The 26044-nt window shown below is 39.2% G+C and overlaps 1 protein-coding gene across 2 annotated transcripts in view; it reads left to right on the forward strand.

Moving 5' to 3' along the window:
• The first annotated feature begins 10616 nt into the window (after window positions 1–10616).
• PLCB1 (phospholipase C beta 1) overlaps window positions 10617–26044 on the forward strand; it is a 739173-nt gene continuing 723745 nt past the window's right edge. For both annotated transcript variants that reach the window (XM_063444005.1, XM_063444006.1), the window contains exon 1: window positions 10617–10979. In XM_063444005.1, the coding sequence (XP_063300075.1) occupies window positions 10881–10979 (99 nt within the window). In that variant the 5' untranslated portion in view covers window positions 10617–10880. The remainder of the gene's footprint in view (window positions 10980–26044) is intronic.

Genomic DNA, 26044 nt, shown 5'->3' on the forward strand with positions numbered 1-26044 from the left:
ATATATATATATATATATATATATATATATGTACAATTTTATTCTAAGTGTATTTTGATATAAATGTATATATTTTAATATCAAAATACAGTTAGAATAAAATTTCATATAGATATATAATGTTTTTAAATTTTTTATTATTATTAATAAAAAAATTATTTTATTTAATTTACTTATTATTTGTTTTTTATAATAATATATATACAATATATATAGTTATTATATATATTATATATATACGTGTGTAATTTAATTATAAGTGTATTTTTATATTAATATATGTACATATTAATATATAAATACACATAGTATGATATTATATATATGATATATAGACATATATTATATAGATATAATATATTGTTATATGTCATATATATACACACATATATCATTTTTTTTTTATTATTAACATTAACTTATTTTTTTCTTTGATTTTACACTAGCAGGGGTCCTAATTCACCATGGGGAGACTGTCTGGGCTGCAGGCAGTCTCCCCACAACGGGAGCACCACCGATCGCCGCCGGGGGAACGACGGCGATCGGGTAAGTACATCTTAAAGTTAGGATGGTTCAGGACCATCATCGGACGACAACGCAAAAATGCCGATGACGGTCCTGAACCGTCCTCAGTCCTTAAGGGGTTAATGTAAAAAGGTAGTGTTTACATTACGGTCTAGTAACATTTCTAGTCGCAGTCACTCAGACGGCAACTAGAGGTGCTTCCTGGGTCAGTGTCCCCACATTCTGCATGCGCAATAGACTCCTTATGCTTTCCTATGAGAAATATTGGATTGGCTGAGAGAGTCAGATTTTATGATCTCAGCCATAGAGGCGGAATGGGGGCGGAGCAAGTCACAGTGAGCCCATCGTGGCACTGGGAAAATGGTGAGTTGTAACGCCTTTTTAAAGTAAAGAGAGGAGGCCAGACACTGCTGTGCGATCACAGAAATTATGTATTTTCTGAATTTTTAAGCACACCTACTCATCCCTAGCTTCCTAGTGCTTCATCTTGACATCATATATGACTTGGACCTCTCACATTAGTCTAAGCCAAATGTGTCGCTTTTTGACAATGTATACACACGTGTGACATCATGGTCAGGGTTTCTTTGCCCTGTCATTGTTCTTGTTACCTGAGAGTGTGTTTATACTCTTTATTGGATTTTTTCCTGTTTTCTGACCTCTGCTTGTTTGACTATTCTTGCTCTGTTATCCTGATCCTGGACTGGCTATCAATTCCGTGTATTTCTGTTTTCCTGACATCGGTCTGTCTCCAATTTATTATCTGTCTGCTTGCATACATTTCATATATCTGACCAACATTCAAGTAGGGGAGAGTTTGGGAAATAGTGATCAAAATGGTAGTTTTTAAAATAAACTCAAAAAAGCAAAAGTAGGTGGGCTATACTAAAATGTATAATTTTAAAAAAGCCAATTTCAATAACATTAGGGTAGCTCTACAATATATTGACTGGCATAAACTCCTTAGTGAAAAAAACACTGATGATAAATGGAAACTATTCAAACAAATATTAGAAAGGTACATTTCTCAGTATGTACCATTGGGTAATAGATATAAAAGAAACAAATTGAAACCAATGTGACTTAGTAGAGAAGTAAAACAAGAGATTACAAATAAGAAAAGGGCATTTAAAGCATTTAAATCGGACAAATCAGAGGCATCCTAAATATATATACCAACTCCAAACATTTTTTCAAGTACATCAATTCTAAAAGAACAAAAAATGAAAGTGTAAGTACACTGAAAACAGAGATGGGTCTGTTAGCCAATGAAGACCAGGAAAAGGCAGAAAGTTTAATAAGTATATTTCTTCAGTATATATTAATGAGGATCCTATGGCAAGAGATATGCAAATGATGGCTGCCAAAAACTTGAAGATAACTTGTGATTGCAGGTTTTGGTGGGTTGTGGTACAGACATTTTGTCTTCCTCACCCTCCAGGTAGAAGTAATCTGATACATCCGAGACGTTCTCGGGGTAGGCGGCCATCTTGGGCCTAGCCATGCTGTTAGCCCGGCGCAGGAGGTCGCCGATATTCTGGCTCGAATGTGGTTTGTCAGGCTTTAATTTTTTCGTTTTTCGGCCCATCCCTGTTCCCTATTATCAGGGGACTCCACTGGGGTAGGTATTGGGGGTTTTTGCATCCCAGATGGGGTGTAATATTCTTTGATTGCCGGGGGCTCTCATGAAGTGTGTCTGCACGGTTCAGTTGCTTGGCTCCGCCCCTCATTTGAAGGGCTATTAAGGGATAATATTCAGGAATTCATTGGGAAGAACTTTGTTATTAGCAATAATCAGCATGGTTTTATGAAACATAGGTCATGTCAAACTAACTTATTGCATTCTACGAAGAAGTAAGTAGAAATATAGATCAGGGTATTGCAGTGGATGTGATCTACTTGGATTTTGCCAAGGCATTTGATATGGTTCCTCACAATAGGTTAGTTTTCAAACTAAAAGAAATTGGTCTAGATGAATATTCTTGTTCTTGGGAATAACATTGGCTTAAGGATAGAGTACAACGAGTTGTCATTAATGGTAAATTTTCAGGCTGGACAAAAGTGGTAAGTGGTGTCCCTCAGGGTTCTGTTTTGGGACCGCTTCTATTTAACATATTTATAAATGATCTTTAAATAGTAACTGAAAGCCATGTTTCAGTGTTTGCAGATGACACAAAACTTTGTAAAGTTATAAAATGTGAGCAGGATATTGCCTTGCTGCAGAGTGATTTGGATAGATTGGGGGACTGGGCACTAAAATGGCAGATTAAATTTAACGTAGAGAAATGCACTTCAGGGTCAAGAATGCACAAGCAATTTACACCCTAAATGGTAGTGATTTAGGGATAACCACACACGAGAAGGATTTTGGAATTGTTATAGACAACAAATTAGTCAGCAATATGCAATGTCAATCTGCAGTTGCTAAGGCCAGTAAGGTTTTGTCATGTATACATAGGATAGTAAATGTTGTGAATGCATTGTCTGGCTGCACAGACAATTTCTGATGACAGTGCTGTATGTAAATATCTTGCATCTCTATTTATATCATATTCTCCCTAAAAGAAGAGTCCCTAAAGACTGACCACAGGCACCAAATAGAGTGATATAATTGTATAATGAGTCTCAGGGGACCAGCCCACACAATGCAGGTGTCTAAGAGTGTCTAAAACAAAATGTATTTCTAAAGGTGGAAACTATGAATGACAGGGTCAGACAATACACACCTCTGAGTAAAATTTCCTATAGCCCAAATATGAATACCCGATGATGCAACATTTGAGTAAAAAAAATTTAAAAACGGTCAATTGCAATGGAGACACGTTGGTGGTGAGCATATTGCATTCTGAAACTCTAATTGTACGAGGTGACAACGGACAGAATTTTTATCAGACTATAAGTGGGACTGAGAAATCGGTAAGAAAAAGGCTGTACAATGTGTGTGGTCACTGTGATTAATCTAAAGTAGGATATAAACAAATAGTAATTGTAAGTTGTTCACATGTACTCTGGAAAGATTATTGCTTGCCAACAAGTACCTATATAGATAAAAAGCAGTAAGTACTCTCAGGGGTGAACAACCTTTTCTCACCACTAGAGGGTCTAATGTACCTTTTCTTCTAACCAGGTTCTCATTTCTAATTCTTCCTCAAGATCTGGAGCAGCAGTAGGCAACCTTCTGCGCTCCAGTTGTTTTGGACTACATCTCCCATTATGCTTTGCCAGCATTAAAGCTGTAATAGCATTATGGGAGATGTAGTCTGTTAAAAAAGTACACATATTTCAGTTGTATTTATTTATTCAAAGGGACACTGTTGCCATTTTGTCTCTTTGAATAGGTTATAGTGCTGCTGTCCCATGACCATTTCTGAGCTGTTTAACATTATATAAGGTTCTCTGGTCCCCAGTCCAACCTCCACTGGAGGTGTGGCTAAGGCAGAGATTACACACTTCCGTCAAGCCATGCCTATTCATAACAGCAATGGGCACTGTGATAGGTTGAAAGCAGTCAGCTGACACTCCCAGCAAATCACAACTGTCCATTACTGTTCATTAGTCCAAGTTGACAGACTGCTAGGGACTCTTATTTAGCATTAAAACATTAACACATTTTGAACACAGAATGGAAGAAGGTTGCCAGGGGACTTCCGACACTGTAGCCACTTCAATGAGATGAAGCAGTTACAGTGCCTATAGGTTATCTTTAATAATTAAATTCCTACATAGCATCCTCACCCATAGCTGTTTAAATAGATGTGTTCCTAATAAAATATTACTTACTTTGTATTTATATATTGATTTAGATTTTTTTTTTATTGTTACCAAATGACTGCTTCTATATTGTGTTATTTTGTATCTTTGTCCAGTCATCCACATGTCCAGCACTCAAAGCCACCCTGTCACCCTGCAACGTCTTTTCCCTTCCATGTTGGTGATACAATACTTGCCCATTTTGCATTGAGAGACTCTAGGCATTGGGGTGAAGGACTATCCAGCTACATGCCATCGCTGTGGTCCTTACAGTGCACCCTGAAATACTATTGTCCACCGTTTGCGCTGCCAATTTGACTCAGGCTCCCTGTTTTACAAACTGAGAAGGTTGGCCATGGAATTTTTTAGGGAATCCCTTACCTGCCTCAATTCAGATGTTGGTGTAGATTGAACAAATAAAAAATGTTGTCTACAAATTTAAATTGCTATTCGCCTTCACATTGACACCCATGGTTTGCAGAGATGGGAAGACCGTGGTTTAAGGCTCGATGCTTCTTTGTTAATAAGCGATCAGAATCTGTTTTTTTTTTTTTTTTAATTATCATTTACTCATTCTAAGACCCTTACACTTTAATCGCTTATTTTAGCCAACTTATTTATTAAATTCAGGAGTAACACACAAACGGCTTGTGCTATTAGGCTAGGCATCAGGGCTATTTCAGAGAGGAGGAAGGGGGAAGGGTTATTTGGTGCCTTTTTGGATGAAAGGGGGTCATACATCCTATATATAATAAATATGTCTTTGTGAGGTGTAAAAAAATAATAATGCCCACACCTATTTATCCTTAAACTGGGCACCTCCAACTAAGTTCCCTGTTATAAACTCCCATTGTTATCACCTATCTCCTGTGCACCTGGCAGTCACCAGTTTCCTTCTCTTTTGCAATATATGCTTTGGCTGTGCCTGCACTAAACTGTATCCTGATGACATTTTCCAAACCTTTAATATTAATGTAATAGGAAACAGCACGCCGCACGAAGACAATGGTTAACACAAGTTACAGACGAGTGGCAATGTTTTGTTTAATGGTGTAATTTATAGGGAAGAGATGGTTTCTTCTTTAATTCTGAAGGCCTCCATCCCAGAGCTCATTCAGATAAATTCAGAGGGGACTGTGTAAAAGTTAAAGGATAGTAAATTTTGTGAATGCATTGTCTGGCTGCACAGACAATTTCTGATGACAGTGCTGTATGTAAATATCTCGCATCTCTATTTATATCATATTTTCTACTCTCAGACCCAACTCATTGGGTATACATTGATATAAGTAACAATGAAGCTAAAATTAGCAAAGCTTTCTCAGTGACATTCCTTCGAAGTGTGACTTATTTTTTACTCGTCCATTCAAACATTTATTTTCTATATCGAAGATCCGATGCAGATATATAGACTATGTATCCATAGTGAATTATTGTAGTATAAAGATACACTAACCGTTCTAAGCCATAGCGAGCCGAGTACAGAACAAAGTAATTGAACTGAAGCACAATTCACACACGAGGGTAGGGTATAGTTTAGTTTTCTTTTTAACAAGCGCAGCTTGACAATGTCATTATGATCCACACTGTGCCCTGTCTTCCCTCTGTAATAGATTGAACAATAGGTAAACATTGTATTCCATTTCCCTAATATAGTCTCTAGGTTTTATGGACATTAGAAATTGTGCTGAACACACAAAGCCTTTATTGTGGGCATGTCAGTGTAAGGAAGAGAGTGTTGGATATCATCAAAATACTATCAGGGTTATTTACTACAGTGAGAATTCAAAGTGAATTTCAAATTTAAGGCCAGAGTAGCCGAGCTGAAAATATAGTTGACTTAGACAATTTTTCTAGTTCGACTATTTTGACCTTAAATTTTAAATTCACTCTGAATTCTCACTTTCGTAAATAACCCTGCATATGGCAGTGATGGTCCTTGTCATTTCCACAGCTAGATAAACAATTTGCCTTTTTTGGCCTATATTTTTCAAATGTGTGTTTCACATCATTGTAATTCATTGTATTTGAAAAAACACAGAAATGTTGCTATTTTGTGCCTAACATAAAAAGTCAATTTTTAATCTCTAATTTTATAAACACATTGTGCTAGACTAGCTGGGCTTGATTTTGTTAGGAAATATAAACAACAAAAATCCTGTAAACCTGATATTTAGCTGCAAAATGGCATTTCCACTGTCCATCTCCAGTTAGTCACTATGCCTTGTACAGAGATTCTTTAGAAAACATTACTCATCTTGTTTTTTTCTGACATGTACACAAGCATTAAAGGATCACTATAGGGTCAGGAACACAAACATGTATTCCAGACCCTATAGTGTTAAAACCACCATCTAGCCCCCCTGGGCCCCTCGTGCCTCCATAAATATAGCAAAATCTTACTGTATTCAAGCCTGAAGCAGTAACTCTGCATGCTGTTTGTCTCAGAAAAAAACAAGCAGTCTGCTGACATCATTAGAAGCGGTGGCCTGATCCAATCACAGTGCTTCCCCATAGGATTGGCTGAGACTGACAGAACGGCAGATCATGGGAAAAGCCAGCACAATTCAAACACAGCCCTGGCCAATCAGCATCTCCTCATAGAGATGAATTGAATCAATGAATCTCTATGAGGAAAGTTCAATGTCTGCATGCAGAGGGAGGAGAAACTGAATGTTTGGATGCATTTTAGGCAGCCATGACCCAGGAAGGATCTCTAACAGCTATCTGAGGAGTGGCCAGTGAAGTTATCACTAGGCTGTAATGTAAACACTGCATTTTCTCTGAAAAGACAGTGTTTACAGCAAAAAGCCTGAAGGTAATGATTCTACTAACCGAGAACAAATCCAATAAGCTGTAGTTATTCTGGTGACTATAGTGTCCCTTTAAAGGCTCACTTTTCAAGTGCTGTACAATATCAACAGTAATGTAGTTCTGGAGGGCATTGGGCACAGAGAAGATCTCCTGGCTGTAATAGTACTTTGACACACAGATACCCAGACAACTATTTTTAGTGTACGCAGCATTTTGTACCATATATGCATTGATCTGCCAGTGTGAGAATTGACATTCCCAAAAATAGATGCAAATGTGTTACAAATTACTGTAAGCAAGGTAGCTGAACATTTTCAGAGCTTTCACTCCACCATTGCTACTGGATACACTAAAAGTTACATTCCTGTTTCACAGCAAATTACTTTCTGTTGGATTGTAAAACAATGAATATTGTAATATCACCCTCCAATATTTGTAGAACAGACAATTTCATATTTTTTTTTTAAATTGTGCCTGATTTACATTTTTTGCTTAACAACAATTTGCATGAAAATGCTTTTGACTCATTCCTAAAGTAACTACACACCACATGTTTTGCGCAAATTGTACTTTTCCTGTGTTTTGTGAATCAATCCCATTGCCACCCTGGTTGTACAATAAAAGCAGGTGCCAACAACCTGTTATAGAAGTATTCTAGTCGCCAGTACTAATGCCATATATTTAGGGTAATATAATTTGCTTTGGATACTTTCTGCCTCAGAAAATATATTTTATTTACAAATGTATCTATTAGTTTACAATATGTAATGCATTATTTGCATAATACACTAAAAAAATTAGACCATCTCCAGTCTGAACTGTCACTTAGACAAAAATTTAAAGGGACATGCATCACTTTGAGACAACGGACAGCTTTGAATGAGACAGTTGCTTTTCACTCTTCGGGCTGAAAAAGCAGGCAAATATGATTTGTTTCATATTTCCCTGCTTCTTATTTCTTACGCTTTTCATACTTACTCTTGGGGGAACACTGATCTAACCAATCAGTGTCCTATCCCTAGGAATGCTGGAAGAAAGCATTGGGCATGCTCAACAGATTTACACATGTGCAATTGGAAGATCTCTTCACCTTGCAACATCCTGACAAGGGGAGAAGAGAGAGAGTCTGATCATTGTGAGTTATGCAGAACAGGCCTCTTCTCTGACTGCTGCTCAATAATGCACTATTTCTGTCATTAGTGGACTGGCCTGAAAGTAAGATGGGTGGGAAAGAGGCTGAAGAAACTCCCATAGTTGAGCGTCATGCCCAGCAATGCAATCTCACCAAGTTTATAGTAAGTAAGTTAACATACGCTTCAGCGTTTTTATTGCATTATTTTGGTTTGTATATTTGTTTAAAAGTGTTTGCTTGCAGGTGTAAGAAAAAAAAATTGTCAGTTGATGCGTGTCCCTTTATTGTGTCGCCCACATCTCTCTAATCAGACAATGCATTCATAAAAGTGTAAAGAGCCTTCTCTTGTTGTATGGGATTGTCTGTGTCAAACTAAGAACTGCAGACGCTCTATAAGTAATAGAACGTGGGATGTGATAAATTCGATGGGCTATTCTCAAATGATTTGCACAGTTATTTACTTTTGCTTAGATGGAAAATAACAGCTTAATGGCCAAGGATTCAAATCTCTGGTCATGTAAGACACGTAAGATCTTAAATTGTTTACTCTTTGCCTCCACGTACAAACAGGGGGGCGTTTATTAAAGTTTAGTACCTTTACTGGATTTCTGAGACCCCTTAGGTTTTTTTCACACCTCCACACAGTACCTGTTAACTATTTCCTCTCACAGGCAGGACTACAGCATGTGCGACACCTGCTACTGCATGCCTCTTTTCTCTTGTTACAGAGTTAGTGACTCCCTTTGCTCGATTTTTCTGTTCTTACTATGGTGTTTTTCCTTGTCTTTGTTTTGTAGTTTGCTGAGAAGCCTCCAGAGGGAGCTTCTGTTGGAAACCTTTACCAGTCCACAGGATTCTAGCTTCAGTGTATTTTCTCCATGGACTGGGAGAGGCCACAATTGCTAATAATTAGCTTTTAATAGAAAGTACTATTCTTTCCCAAATATACCTGTTTAAAGAGACACAGAATCCTAGCATTCACTTTGGCTTTACTGCATTATATAGATAATGCGTTGTCAATTCTAAAAAGAAGTTAAACATAACAAAACATAACAATATGGAAATTCCCAAAATATGTATCATCTGTAGTAATTTCTTACCACCCCAGGATCTAAGTCAGCCAAATAGATTGTACATATCGGAATCACTGGCTGTGTCAGGTACACAATGTTCTTCAGAACTTTTTATACCTATCCCATAAACTCATGAACAATGGAAGTTTATGGAAATCTCAGTTTAGCTAACATTACATTGAACACAGTACAATCCGTATTTAGTTTAATTCAGAAAAAAATGTGACTTATGCTGTATGTGCAATAAAACAAAATCTGGAATTTAGAAATTAACCCCTTAATGACACAACTTCTGGAATAAAAGGGAATCATGACGGAATATATCCGTCGTCTGTCCTTAAGGGGTTAAGATAACTGCAGGCAGCATTCATTGTTTAATAATAGTGAACACAATTTGATGTATTTGAAATTGTAGTTGCTGTTTTGTTAGCAGGCTGTTAGAACACATTTATAAACATGATAAAACATGTATCGCAGTGCTGAATGTTATGGTAAATGGGATTTACACGTTTTTTTCTTCATTTTTTACAATTTGTTTAAAAGCGCTAATGCTCCAGCTGTGTACTGCCAGCAGTATGCTCACTCTGTGCAGAGCATGTCCTAGAACAGGGATAGACGACCTTATGCACTCCAGATGTTGTGGACTACATCCCACATAATGCTCTTACACCTACAATGCTGGTAAAGCATCATGGGAGGTGTAGTCCAAAACATCTGAAGTGCCGAAGGTTGCCTATGCCTGACCTAGAAATGTGCATTAGAGCAAAGTTCAACAAAAAATACCCCCCCCCCCCCTTCTACAGCAATTCTGCACTTTATTGCCATATAAAACTATTAAGCCAAAAAATGAAATTGTGCTTATAAAAGCTCCAAAATGCTCTTTGATGTGAGGATATTTATTGACATCTACTGTTCTATATTTTCTTACACACACACACACATTTTATATATATATAATTATTATTATTATTTTATTTTATTTTTTTACTTCCAAACTCAGTAGACTTTCAGAAAAATGTAACAAGCAATAAAGATGATTACAGTTGAGAAATCAGATGCAATCCCCATTTGTATTCACTTTAGGTGTGCACATTTTAATGTCATTTCTCAGGGATTGTTGTACTGAATGCATCCACTGATTGCCACTGTCTGGGTTAGCTGGTAAGGTCACAGATGGGATAGGGTGCAGTGCCGCCGAGCGGCCTGCTGGTGGCGCTGTTCCTTAAGTCATGTTAGGCTAATTATAAAGTTGGCTTGCTGTGATTGCAGGAAAGGACACAAGGCGTTTGCATATGCATGTTGCTTCTCTCTGTCATCTGTGCATGGCAAAGGGGGGCGAACTGCTGAATGGTTCTAGCTGAAGGAGGAGGAGGAGGCAGCTGCTGGAGGAGTAGGCAGAGCTGCGAACAGCTCAGGCTGTCTTACTGTCAGCCTTGCTTCCCATTCTCCCCATCAAGCTGTGGGTCTCCTCCATAGGACAACCATCCCTATCAGCATCTGAGCCCCAGCTGCACCCCCCTGGATTTAGCTGTTCCCTGGTGTCTGCTTCCCTTGCTCTCTCCTGTTGGAGGTATCAATGTGTGGACATGGCTGGAGCACAGCCTGGGGTCCATGCTCTGCAGCTCAAACGTGTCTGCGTCTCTGAGAACACGAAGAAAGGCTCCAAGTGCATGAAATGGGATGATGTGAGTAGCAGTCCTTTCACTTACTAGCCGTGCATGCCCCCCCTCCCCCTCCTCCTGCCCGAGCCATGCTGCGTGGGAGACTGTGTGTGTGTGACAGCTCAGGGGGGCATTAACCCATTGTCACCCCTCACCCACTACCCTACAGCCGGGCAAGCCAGGGGGCTAGTGACATCACCAGTTGGGCTTCAATGGATGCCATACAGGTCTCTTTATGGGATCCAGAGAATCAATGAAACAGCTGGTGTGTGACATAAAGTGCTCAAAGTGAATTGAACCTGCTACCTGGCTGGGGTCAGAGTAACAGGCATTATTATATTGTATGTCTTTTACACAATTAGAGCAGAATATCTGAGACTGTTAGTGATATCCATTTATTGCAGTCTGTGTTTGGCTGATAAAAGACAAGACAATGCAAGTTTAACCCTATAAGTGTTTCTAGTTCTGGCCTCTATAGGGTTAAACTGTAGTGTTAGCTTTTTTTTTTTTTTCAATCTAGATTCTTTTTGTTTTTCCAACATGATGAGTCAAAGCAGGATATAAATACTACCCCAGCCAGTGTAAGATTTCTTCATTCCACACTGAATAAGGAATCATCATGTCACAAGGAACTAATGACATCTGGAAGTGTGTCTGTGTGATTCTGCTTTAGAGAACACGAGGTGTGAAATATCCCGATTTAAATACCTGCTTCTCATTTTGGGGGGATTCAGTGACAGCTGTCATTAGATCTGTCCAAAAAGATCTGAACTGCAACTCCTATCATGGCTGGCTCAGCATCCTGACAGTTGTAGTTCTACAACAGCTGTGGGTCTCTCCTTTGCTCAGCCCCGGCGAAGCTTGTAGGTTTATGAGGAAGTGTACTTATTGTGTGGATACAATGTATCACTCTGCACACACTGTATAACAGGTGGTTATGGAATAGCTGTCAGATCTGCTGTTTAAATGCCCAGTTTGACAGGTTAAAGCAACTCTGTGTAATTCAATAAAGCCATCAGCACTTTCACCCATTAATGGATTGTATTATGGAATCAGCAATCTATACAATGACGTCAGAGGAATAAATTAAATCCCCATATCTCTCTTTGATATATAACAGGTATAGACAGAGAGAGGCTATCACAGGATTACTTTACCCAGTGCATGTGGCTTTACTGTAACAAATTGCTTTCATTGTAGTGTAATGGTTATATAAACACTGAACTTTTAACAGTTAAATGTTTCCATTCCTTATCTACCAGTGTGATAGTGTGTACAAAACTGAAACAAAGCACATTATGAAATAGAAAAAAAAACTGCAGTACTGCTTGCTAATTCTTTAATTTACTTTTTTTTTCACTCCTCTGCTTAGAACTACAGGGCAATAAATGGTAATGTTTAAATTGTATTTTTTCAATAAAAGCAGAATGATCTGACACAATCATATCAATAACAATACAGTAGAAAGCTAGACTCAGTATTTAAAGATACAGCATGTCTATTTGGGGTGTTGTGTGTTTAAAAAAGGAAGTATTAACGTGAACGTGTTAATGTCAGCGCTGTGGGGAATATTCACTAAACAGCAAATTGTAGTGAATTGAACGTCAAATGGCCAAGATGTGACAATAGAAGACGTATTAGAGATTTATTTATTTATTTAGCTAATTGTTTTTAACGGATTGGTTGCTGTTGTCTAAATTTAGCAAATCAATTTACTGCAGTTTGCTGTTTAGTGAATACATCCCAGTGTGTGTGTGTGTGTGTGTGTGTGTGCGCGCGCGCGCGTGTGTGTGCGTGTATGTGTGTGTATTGTTGGATATTACTGGGATATAGATGGAAGGATACATTATGTTGACAGGTTATCATGGGATCTATGTACATTCAAAACAGGAGATTGTGAGTCAATTATTCTGTGAGTGTCCCTTTGACTGTCATAACAATCTATCACCAAGTATTTCACTTTTATATTACATGAATATAAAAAAATGTAAAAAAATGTATAACTTTTTTTTTTTTGTAACTACTGGAGTTCTGAAGGCATGTTTAGCAAACCAGATAAGGAAAATAATAAAAGACCATAACTACTACAGCCGGATACCTTGCTGCTTCCCATCTTCTCGATCTGTAGAATCGGATGTCAATTTTGTGGAATTTCATTGAATGAGTTTATATCGTGCACAATACTGACTTCTGATTTTAAGATCCTGAGAAGACCCCGAAGCAGAGCACTGTCAATGCATGCCATAATATTTTGACAGGTTATGGTGGGGTGTAGTGGTTATGGTGCTTGGAGAGAGTTTCTTTATGCTATTTTAATTCAACCATTTCCAAATAAAACTGATATGTCCAGAGAAGAGCTGAGAACACTGAAACAGTGCAGTCCCATCTCCCCAGCTCCTCCGTCAGTATACACTGGCAAGGACGGAATTTAAGGCAACCAGCAGGAAAAGCAGTTTAACAGTCTACTCGATATCACCTATCTCAGCAAACAAATATAGGGATTCAGTTACACCATTTGGTTATATTGTGTTAAGCACTATGTCACAGTACCACAATATCGGTGGGTCCTACACTAATTCTAACGTGCAAGATTGACATGCTATCTTCCAATGCTTCCAACTTGGTCTGCTTCCAGAGACTCTGTTTAAATTATGCTTTGATGTGGTCACCTCCAGGGTGGGACCTATGGATAAGTAAGGTGCTCAGCCCAATAGAAATCTGGTCTGGATTGCCAATCTACATATAAAAAATTTGAATTGGGGTACCTACCAATATTGGGGTACTGTGGCATAGTAGTGGATTTAACACAAAATGGCCTTATGGTGTAACAGCACCCCTATATGTATTTGCTGAGATAGGGGATTTTAAGGAGCCTTGTAAATTGTAAAACTGTATTTTTGTGTGTGTGCGCTGTTTCATAATCTATATGTTGGTACTTACGGCAGCACCACTATTGAGAAATGCATGTTTGAGCGCTCCCCCAATTTCCCCCTTTCTTGTATACATTTATTCATTATATGTGTATAAAAATTATTGTGTTTTGTCAGACAGAGTTTGAAAATGAAAGTTTGTCTGTATTGTCTTCCCTGTTTCTGTTCAAGGAGTGAAGGGGGAAAATCATAGAGACTAACTGTTGGTTTTCAAACACGGACAGACCCATGATGCATGGATATGGCTGAAGGATTTATTATAAAAACTGTTGTATGATCTCTAAATTTATAGATACCATTTTTTTTAATTGGAGTTATTGTGCATTAAGTTTCGAGCAAGATCCGCTCCATGTATCAAGTCTGAAGAATGACTATGTTTATTAGGTGGGGGAAGTAACCTCCTAAAGTTTGATTTCTTTAAAAAAGAAATCACAAACAATTTGTTGAAAAATATTTTTCTATATAATGCAAGTTTTTTTATTTTTTTTATTTTGCGTCTATGCTATTCAACAACAAATCTTTTAGTAGTGCTATTCATTATTTATTTTGAAACTCAGCTTTCATTCTGTGTCAGCTGTTTAATTCCCCAGTCAGTTTCTGACAATTCAATGTTTAGTAAATAACTCTGCGTACGCTTGTTTGATAACATGAAACGGATTTATTGTCTAGAATTTTGTAAAAGTGTGCATTTTTTTTAGAACAAATTAAACGCAGAAAGACACAAATATTAAAATCTCATTGATAGTGACATGATAAATTAGTGGTTTTTAGAAGTTCATACATGACGGTAATAAGCCAAGAGAACACAGCTGACCATCTCAACCTAATGTGAAAAAAAAAAACATTAGCCTATGCAGCAAGAAGACTGAGGATCCTCATTCTTCATTAAACTGTTCAAAATTGTTTTCAATGAACAATGGGACAGTGCCCAGGTACTTCATGCACCATAACCACTTTAATCAGTAGGCGTGGTTATGGTTCCTAGAGTGTCCCTTTAACTTAGCTTTTTGTATTTTACTTTACACTTTATCACCGGTCTGGTGATAGCCCTATTTATACTGTTAAATATTAGTATACATGGCTGATATTAAAACTCAGTCAAAAATGGCTTGATAGTCGACTAATAAATCAAGCTAAATATTGTAGAAATTGCACTACAGGTCTACGTACATTTGAACATGGCCTTTAGCACCTTCTGTTCCTGTTCATCCAACTTGTCTTGTTGCCACTACTTGTTTGTTAGTCCTGTAATTAATAATAATATTAATAATACGTTCTAATACCACATGCATCTGATGAGTATAATGCTGGGTATCAGGGCCACTGTCGTCATGGGCCCCATGGTCCTGGGGGGCCCGGGCAACCAGGCCCCCCTATTCCCAATGTGCACATACATATATATGGGAGTATCACTATATATTTATGTTGTGGCAGAGCTACCTGAGGGGGTCCATCGGTTGGCCCGTGTACTTAGGGCCACCTGATGGGCATATCTCTAAAGGGGCCCGATTAGCACTGGGGATTTCTAACAGGTAGACCTGACCCCATTAAGGATCCTTGCAGGCTTCCTCCCAGCTAACACCCGCATGGGAGGGAGCACTGAGGAGTGAGAGGAGGAGAGAGAGCCAGACCCACATCAGCCCCAACCAGCAGAGTCCACCCTCCTGCATCCAAAAGCTAAGAAATAGGCGGGTGGTTTAAAAAAGTGTGTCAGTGTGTATGTATTTATGTGTACCTGAGTGTTTGTGTGTATCTGTCAGTGTGCACCTGAGTGTATGTGTGTATCTGTGTCTGTGTATCCATCAGTGAGTGTATATGTGTGTCAGTGTGCACCTGAGTGTATGTGTGTATCTGTATATCTATCAGTGTGTGTATCTGTGTGTCAGTGTGCACCTGAGTGTATTTGTGTATGTGTGTGTGTGTGTGTGTGTGTATCTATCAGTGTGTATCTGTGTGCTTGTTTGTATCTGTGTGCCAGTGTGCACCTGAGTGTATGTGTGTATCTGTGTCTGTGTATCTATCAGTGTGTGTATCTGTGTGCCAGTGTGCACGTGAGTGTATTTGTGTATCTGTGTGTGTGTCTGTATCTATCAGTGTGTATCTGTGTGTTTGTTTGTATCTGGGTGTCAGTGTGCACCTGAGTGTATGTTTTTGTTATTGCTTTTTTACACAGGCCTGTAGTCTTTTGTTTTATTATATTTCATTATTTTATAGCAGTGCTGCAGCTTTTATGTTCATGGTTTTCTAGTGACTGTGTATTTAATTTTTATGTACACTTTTTGTCCACAATCCTTTTCACTACTTAGTTGATATGCCCCATTTTTTTTAGTTTTAGTTGGGCTCTATTTAACTGTTTTGATCAGATTGTTGCTGTTTGTTTTGGTAACTTTGTTGCAGTCTTTTCTATTTGGTGCTGACTGCTTTTTGATCTTTACATACAGACTGCAACAATTATCAGTGTCCACGTTGTGTACCTTTTTATCTTGCACGGCCTGTCTGATATTTTATTATGTGCATGGCTCATTTTCTGTCCATTGCATTCATTTTTTAAAGTGTTTTTTTTTTAAATTAATTATTTTATTTATTGCTGGAGCGCTCACACCATCTTTGTTTTAAGAGATTCTCAACTAAAGTTAATTTTATTTGGTGCGAGGTTGCCCGTAGACTTGATTATTTTATTGTTTCTTTACTTTTAAAACCATACATTTTATTTATATTTTGGTGTTGTGTTTCTGTGTCTGTGTGTGTATGTGTGTGTGTGTGTGTATCTGCATGTATCTTTGTCAGTGTGCAGCTGAGTGTATGGGTTTTTGTGTGTATCTGTCAATTTGTGTATCTGCGTGTCTGTTTGTATCTGGGTGTCAGTGTGCATGTGAGTGTATGTGTGTGTAACTGTGTGCCTGTGTATTTGCATGTATGTCAGTGTGTGTCTGTATATCTCCTATGTGTGTATGTGTATCAGTGTCAGTGTGTGCACCTGAGTGTATGTGTGTATCAATGTGTGTGTGTGTGTTTGTATGTATATTTGCATGTATGTCGGTGTTTGTATCTCATATGTATGTACATGTATGTGTATCAGTGTGTCTGTGTATCAATGTGTGTGTTTGTATCTGTGTCAGTTTGCACCTGTGTGTGTGTGTAAGTATGTGTATGTGTGTTTATGTGTATGTGTAACTGTGTGTCTATGTATTTGCATGTATGTCAGTGTGTGTATCTGTATGTGCGTGTATACACTACACACAAATGCAGTTCTGCATTCAAACACCAACATTCATATACACACATACTCCATACAAAAATGTGCTTACATTCAAACACACATACGCAGCAAAGTACTAAAAAAAAGCCCTGCAAGAATGGGCAAATTGTAGATCCCCAGTTAGCAAAGCATTCTTGGACTTGTACAGATGCGGATCTACATTTTGGCCACTTTACACACACTGCATCCCCTAAACACACACTGTGCATTGCCTACACACACAGACTCTGCATCACTCTACATACTGCATTCTCGCGGGCGGATTCAGGGGCGGTTTCTGTGGGTGGGCTCTGTGGCCTAGACCTTGAGCTTTGTCAGGCGCCCCAAACATTTTGATAGCAATCCTGATGGTTATTAAGACTCTGTACTCACTATAGGTTACATACATGAATAAGTAAATAAAAAACAAACAGATATTTCATGTATTTTAACCCCTTCAGGACCGGCCTGTTTTTGCGATGTTTGTACGTTAAGGACCAGAGCAGTTTTAACACTTTTGTGGTGTTTGTGTTTAGCTGTAATTTTCCGCTCTCTCATTTACGGTTCCCATACAAGTTATATACTGTTTTTTTCACGACAAGAAGGGCTTTCTTTACATACCAGTATATATATTATGTCATATATTGTATTTAAAAAAAATAATAAAATATGGTGAAAAATAAAAAAAAAACATGTTTTTGGACTTTTACTTGAAAAATCTTTTACTTATCTACAAAAGCTAATGAAAAAAACTGCTAAATAGATTCAAAATTTTGTCCCGAGTTTAAAAACACCCAGTGTTTACATGCTTTATTGCTTTTTTTTTGCAAGTTATAGGCCTATAAATACAAGTAGGAAATTGCTGTTTCAATATATATATATTTTAAATGTATCAATAGTGACATTGTTACACCGTTATCTGTCATAAATCCCCGAAACACACCTAACATGTACATATTTTTTAAAGTAGACAACCCAGGGTATTCAAAATGGGGTATGTCCAGTTTTTTTTAGTAGCCACCTAGTCACAAACACTGGCCAAAGTTAGCATTTATATTTGTTTGTGTGTTAAAAATGCAAAAAACGCTAACTTTGGCCGGTGTTTGTGACTAAGTGGCTACTAAAAAAAGCTGAACATACCCCATTTGCAATACCTTGGGTTGTCTTCTTTCGCAAATGGTATGCCATCATGGGGCTAATTCTCATTCCTTGGCTACCATACGCTCTCAAAGGCAACCTAACCAATCTGACAAATTTCAATAAAAAAAAAAAAGTAAAATCAAGCCTTATATTTGACCCTGTAACTTTCACAAACACTATAAAACCTCTACATGTGGGGTACTGTTATACTCAGGAGACTTCGCTGAACACAAATATTAGTGTATCAGAACAGTAAAATATATCACAGCAATAATATCCTCAGTGAAAGAGCTGTTTGTGTGTGAAAAATGCAAAAAACTTCACTTTCACTGACAATATCATCGCTGTGATATGTTTTACTGTTTTGAAACACTAATATTTGTGTTCAGCGAAGTCTCCCGAGTAAAACAGTACCCCCATGTACAGGATTTAGGGTGTCATAGAAAGTTACAGGGTTAAACACAGTGCTAGCAAATTAAATGATCTGGACTTTTGGCCTGGGTTGGCAGGCAGGTCCCTCAAATTGCAATCATTAAAATTACTTAATTAGGTAAAAATATTACATAAATATGCACATAGAATTTTAATATATATACATATTTATATATTTGACGTCTACGTGTATATTTATGAAATTATTTATGTAATTATGTATGTGGACATATGTATATTTCGTATTATTTTTATTTATTTATTTATACATAGATATATATATATCATTACATTCTAAGTGTATTTTGATATAAATATATATATATCAATATCAAAATACTGTTAGAATAAAACTGAATATATATATATAATTTTTTTTTAATTATTAAAAATTATTTTTATTTTTTGTTATTTATTTTTATTAACATATTATTTGTATTTTATAATAATATATATATACCATATATATAGTTATTATATATATTGTATATATTCGTGTGTAATTTAAATATAAGTGTATTTTTATAATTATATACGTATATATAAATATAAAAATACACTTAGTGTGACATTATATATATGATATATATACATATATTATATATAGGTATATATAGATATAATACATGTATATATAGCATATATATACACATATAATTTTTTTTTTTTTACACAGATTTTTTTTTTACACTTTATTTTGGATTTTTCACTTGCAGGGAGACTGCCTGTCAGCACAGACAGTCCCCCTGCAGGCAGACACATGGACACCTATTGCGGTCATGTGATCGAGTGATCACATGGCCGTGGGGTCCTGATCTGCCGAAGGGGGACTGCCTGGGCAGACAGGCAACCCCCCTGGACCGGGTGGAGCACTGATCGCCGCCGTGGGACCGACGGCGATCAGGTAAGTAGCCCAAAACCGTTATGACGGTTCAGGACCGTCAGCGGTCCAAACGCACGTTTTACCGCTGACGGTCCTGAACCGTCAGCGGTCGTTAAGGGGTTAATCCTTTAAAAAAAAAAATTTTTAAATACAATATTTTATATTTTTTATTAAAGAAACACTCCACTGCATTTTTTTTCTAAAATTGAGAGTATATCTAAAAAAAACTGCATGTAAAAGCTGCAGTTATCTTGTCTGCAGCTTTTGCAAGCCCTCCTTTTCTAAACCCACCCAGACTTTCTGTGGCTGTCCAATCACACACTTCCCAATGCAGCTCAATGAGAAGTCTTTGCAAGGCAGGAGCTCTGGGCAATCGCTGCAGTTTAAGTTTAGCTCCACTAAGCTAACCAAACAAGGAAGTAACAGGACCTGTTGTCTGAAAGCCAAGTGGGTGTAACAAGCTTAAATAATATGAAGTGCCAGGAAGACAAACTCGCTTTCCTGGCACTATATAGTCCTTAGGTCTCCCCCCACCGTCAGGGCTCCCCTCCAGCTGGGCTGAAGAGGTTAAAACCCCTTTAGCGAATTAACTTAATCCAGCATTGGGCTCCCTCGGCACTGGTGACCTCTCCTCCCCCTCCTAAGTCAGCTCCCGAATGGAGCCGAATGTGCATGCGCGGCCAGAGCGACGTGCACATTCAAACTGCCCATAGGAAAGCATTACTCAATGGTTTCCTATGGACGTTCTGCATGCTTAATGCGATAAATGAGCAGCAATAGTGAATGTAGAGCACATTTGCCCACCTGCACTTCCTGCCATTTGGCACCACCACCTTTTCAGATGCTCTCCATGCAGATGTGAGCTGGTAGCCATTTTCCTATGATGCACTGCACTCAGTCACTGGCCTTGAGCAGAGACTTGAAGTAAATTTGAACTCTGCATTTAATGCCACGTTGTGCAAATCGGCCTAGCCTTCAATAATTTAAATGAAAAAAAATAACAGTAATATATATAAAATAACAGTAATATATATAAAATAACAGTAATATATATATATATATATAAATACTCAAAGAACAACTAGGATTTAGTTTACTGTTGGAATTTGAAATCTCTCTCAAGTGACAGTTCTTTAACGGAATTAGTAAATTTGTGCAACAATCATCACAAAATGGAACCAAGCTCACCCCGACCCTCCACCCCCCCCCCCCAAATAATGTAGCAAGTAACAAATACTATAGCAACTGATCGACAGCGCTAACGTTAGTGTAAATAATCACAAATGTTTCTCTGTTAGTTTTCTGCACGTGCATCAGTCGCCATAGAAACACAAATTAGTTATATAAATGACATGCTAAAGAGCAGGATTGTGCTCAATGGGCTTATTTAAAGCAACGCACAGTCATATCTATTGAGCATGACAGCGATGCCGAAGGATCAATCTAACACACCTTGAGGGGCATTTCATTAGTGACACCATTGCAGCATTTCCATTCTATATCCATCAAGACTTTAATCATCTACCTCCAAAAAACTGCAGACATCTAATTCTACTGCATAAAGGAGAAACGTGAGTCTGGTGATTGCAGGCGAGCTACTTCTCAGGCATTTGGAGAAAAGATTGAATTTACAAAACGTAAAGTGGAAAAAAGGCGTTAAGAGTCATGATGCTGAATAATGCATTGGAAACATTTTTTGGTCCCAATAGCAGAATCTCTGCCTGGATTCTTATCTATATACTGACCTGGATAGGCCAATGACCTTAGCCTCAGTCTCGCCTCGTGGCAATACGTAGCTATGGTATAGAGTTCAGAACAGAGAAAGTCCAGTGGTTGACAAGGTCAGAGGACACTGAAGGACAGGCAACTTGCATGTCAGGATCACATGCAAAACTGTAGAAGAAAACCAAATATGCCAAGTATTTATGTGTAAATGTGGTGTATGGAAAACCAAAACTCATATACTGGCACATTGATACAATGTTTTAGTAAAATTTGTACCAAAAAAAAAAGGGTAAACCGAGTTAAAGGTTCACTCCAAGCATCATAACACGACAACATCATAGAGGTTATGATACCAGGAGTACCTTGGCCCACTTCCCCGGTAATAGGCAAACTGTTTAGTATTAGTTTGCACTTTTACCAAGGTCCCCTTCCCCGGCTCCGAGGCTCCCTGCTGCTGTGGTGATGTGCTTTGGCACAGGTGCAGAAGCCAGAAGCCGATGCAGTCATTTATTGGATGAGAGCGGCTGAATGGCACACTGTGCAAGACACATTTGCAAAGAATTGACATTAGCCAAGCCAGAACTGTAATTCTGGGCTGGCTGGTGATATCCCACAATGCTGCCGGAGGTGAAGTTACACTTTTGGCAGCCAAAGGGTTAAACTTGGTATGTGCAGCTTTTCACAGCAAAAATGCACCATGACCACTTCAAACCACTGAAGTAAGGTGTTAATAAAATACTCTTTACTCCGTAATTAGTGCCTTGACATTAGTTTGTTTCCTTATCCAATCAATCTATAAAATGAGTGTATAGATATAGCATTTATGGCAATGGTGTTCCCTTATGTCGGTGTCCTCCATCAGCAGGATAATGCACCCTGCCGCACTGCAAAACGTGTTCAGCAATGGTTTAAGGAACATGACAAAGAGTTCAAGGTGTTACCTTGACTGCCAAATTCCCCAGATATCAATCTGATTGAGCATCTGTGGGATGTGCTAGAACAACAAATCCGATCCATGGAGCCCCAACTTTGTAACTTGCAGGACTTATAGGATCTGATGCTAATGTCTTGGTGCCAGATACCAGAGGACATGTTCAGAGGTCTTGTGGTGTCCATGCCTTGACAGATCAGAGCTATTTTGGCAGCCTGAGGCGGGCCTACACGTTATTCAGCAGGCGGTTTTAATGTTGTGGCTGACCAGTCTATATTATCTGTAAATTGACATTGCATTGTACACATATTGCAAAATACTCACTTGACCTATATCAGGCGTAACAACTTTTGAGAACAACCCATTGTTCATGCAGTTCCATTCAAATAAACTGAGAAAGCAGTGCTGATCTTTCAAAACATCCCCTAGCCAAGTACATCTTAAGTAGCAGGGGGTAGGTACATTTTGGTATAGTAGGAGATTGAGAATCAGTCTCCTTATTGTTACTTTTTTTTTTGCACTTCCATTGCCAGTTCACTGTTTAGTAAATAAACCCCTGGATATTTTAAAAAGGAAAATAATTCCATTGCTCCCCGCCTCCAGTATCTGTCAGATCTGTCTTGGTTTGGTGGCTTAGATGATAAAAATATATGTCAGACTCACAGGACTCCTTTCTACCCAGCTACGTCTGTCATCTTAGCAAGGGAGTCTATTAACATGGCAAACATCCAGCCCATAATGTCAAGACAGACTTGGCAGATCAGTCGCTGAGAAATATGCAGTTAAGAAAAGTATTTATTTTCTTTAACCTATTTTCATGTATACTTTTATTTTCATCCCAAAACGATTTGGCAATATGTCAAGGATGGCACTGCAGAAAGTGATATTCTTGATCCTGGCCATGAAAGGGTTAATGGTAATGTACAGGGTTATATGCCAACAGTGCCCCCCAGATCATATTAAATAACACAAAGCAAGAGTCAAATGTGCAGAGGTCAAAGGTTTTTAACATTTAGCCGAGCGAAGGATATGTAAAATGTGAAGACCAGATACAGCCATACTTTGCAAAGATTAGAGGAAACATGTAGCCAACACAATGTATAACGAGCAAGACAGCAATAACATGCACTAAAAACAAATATATTTTAAAATGTATACAATGATCTCCTTTGGCTTCTAACGTTTAACTAAATCAATTTGAAGGATCAGTCTAGGCCAGGGATAGGCAACCTCCGGCACTCCAGATGTTGTGGACTACATCCCCCATAATGCTGGCAAAGCATCATGGGAGGTGTAGTCCAAAACATCTGGAGTTCCAAAGGTTGCCTATGCCTGGTCTAGGCACTATAACAACTACAGAGGATTGTAGTTGTTGCAATGCTAGGAATTAGAGATGTCGCGAACATAAAATTTTCTGTTCGCGAACGGCGAACGCGAACTTCTGCAAATGTTCGCGAACAGGTGAACCGGGTGAACCGGCGTAGACTTTAATAGGCAGGCGAATTTTAAAAACCCACAGGGACACTTTCTGGCCACAATAGTGATGGAAAAGTTGTTTCAAGGGGACTAACACCTGGACTGTGGCATGCCGGAGGGGGATCCATGGCAAAACTCCCATGGAAAATTACATAGTTGATGCAGTCTGGTTTTAATCCATAAAGGGCATAAATCACCTAACATTCCTAAATTGTTTGGAATAACATGCTTTAAAACATCAGGTATGATGTTGTATCGATCAGGTAGTGTAAGGGTTACGCCCGCTTCACAGTGACAGACCGAACTCCCCGTTTAATGCACCGCAAACAACCGCAAACAGTCCATTTGCACAACCGCAAACTCCCCATTTGTTGGAAACCAAGCTAGCCATGTCCCGTTCCTTGTCCTCACTGATGTCATTGAAGTTCTCTTCCTCCACCCAGCCACGTACAACACCAAGGGTCCCCGAAAGGTGACAACAAGCCCCCTGGGATGCCTGCTGTGTTTGGTCTTCCACCTCCTCAAAGCCACCTTCCTCCTCTGACTCCTCTTCTTCAGACTCCTCTCTCTGCGTTGCCTCTCTCTGCGTTATTATAAGGTGTGTTAAGTAGTACTATTCCTATCAGTTTAATCCCTGTTACGTCCCCTATCAAGGGAAGGGTATATGGCATTGATTTTAGGAACCAGGAGATGGAAAAAGATGCTTGGTTGGTCCTCCTACTTCAAATTTGGGGCAGTGCGCGTGTAATCTAATGTGCCACCAGATAGGAGTGGTGTGTTAAGTAGTCTCCCTCATCAGGCCTTTTTTAGTCAAATGTATCGCCCACTGTCAGTCCCTTTGGGATCCATCCCTCATTCATCTTAATAAAGGTGAGGTAATCTAGACTTTTTTGACCTAGGCGACTTCTCTTCTCAGTGACAATACCTCCTGCTGCATTGAAGGTCCTTTCTGACAGGACACTTGAAGCGGGGCAGGCCAGAAGTTCTATCGCAAATTGGGATAGCTCAGGCCACAGGTCAAGCCTGCACACCCAGTAGTCAAGGGGTTCATCGCCCCTCAGAGTGTCGATATCTGCAGTTAAGGCGAGGTAGTCTGCTACCTGTCGGTCGAGTCGTTCTCTGAGGGTGGACCCCAAAGTGCTGTGGCGATGCGTAGGACTTAAAAAGCTCTGCATGTCCTGCATCAACAACACGTCTGTAAAGCGTCCTGTCCTTGCCGGCGTGGTCGTGGGTGGAGGAGGATTACTTTCACCTTTTCCCCTGTTAGATTCCCGTTGTGCTGTGACATCAGCTCATACGCTGTGTAAAGCATACTTTTTAATTTATTTTGGAACTGCTGCATCCTTTTCGACTTGCGGTAATTCGGTAACATTTCAGGCACTTTCTGCTTATACCGCCGGTCTAGTAGCATGGACACCCAGTACAGGTCGTTCTCCTTCAGCATTTTAATACGAGGGTCCCTCAACAGGCACGACAGCATGAAAGACCCCATTTGCACAAGGTTGGATGCCGAGCTACTCATGTCCCGTTCCTCGTCCTCAGTGATCTCACTGAAGGTATGTTCTTCCCCCCAGCCACGTACAACACCACGGGTACCAGATAGGTGACAACGAGCACCCTGGGATGCCTATTGTGGTTGGTCTTCCTCAAAGCCACATTCCTCCTCTGACTCCTCTTCCTCACAATCCTCTTCCAGCGTTGCAGCAGGTCCAGCAAGCGATGCTGATAAGCGATGCTGATAAGGCTGTGGTGATGGTGACCACAACTCTTCCTCTTCCTCTTCATGCTCATCTACGGCCTGATCCAGCACTCTTCGCAGGGCACGCTCCAGGAAGAAAACAAATGGTATGATGTCACTGATGGTGCCTTCGGTGCGACTGACTAGGTTTGTCACCTCCTCAAAAGGACACATGAGCCTACAGGCATTGCGCATGAGCGTCCAGTAACGTGGCAAAAAATTCCCAGCTCCGCAGAGGCTGTCCTAGCACTCCGGTCATACAAATAGTCATTAACGGCTTTTTCTTGTTGGAGCAGGCGGTCAAACATTAGGAGTGTTGATTTCCAAGGTGTCGGCTGTCGCAAATCAAGCACCTCACTGGCATGTTGTTTCGCTGCTGGATATCTGAAAAGTGCGCCATGGCCGTGTAGGAATGCCTGAAATGGCCACACACCTTCCTGGCCTGCTTAGGGATGTCCTGTAAGCCTGGGTACTTATGCACAAAGCGTTGTACAATCAGATTACACACATGTGCCATGCACGGCACATGTGTCAACTTGCCCAAATTCAATGCCGCCAACAAATTTCTTCCGTTGTCACAAGCCACTTTGCCGATC

The sequence above is a fragment of the Pelobates fuscus genome, chromosome 2 (genome assembly GCF_036172605.1).
Source record: "Pelobates fuscus isolate aPelFus1 chromosome 2, aPelFus1.pri, whole genome shotgun sequence".
In the NCBI taxonomy this organism is placed as follows: domain Eukaryota; kingdom Metazoa; phylum Chordata; class Amphibia; order Anura; family Pelobatidae; genus Pelobates; species Pelobates fuscus.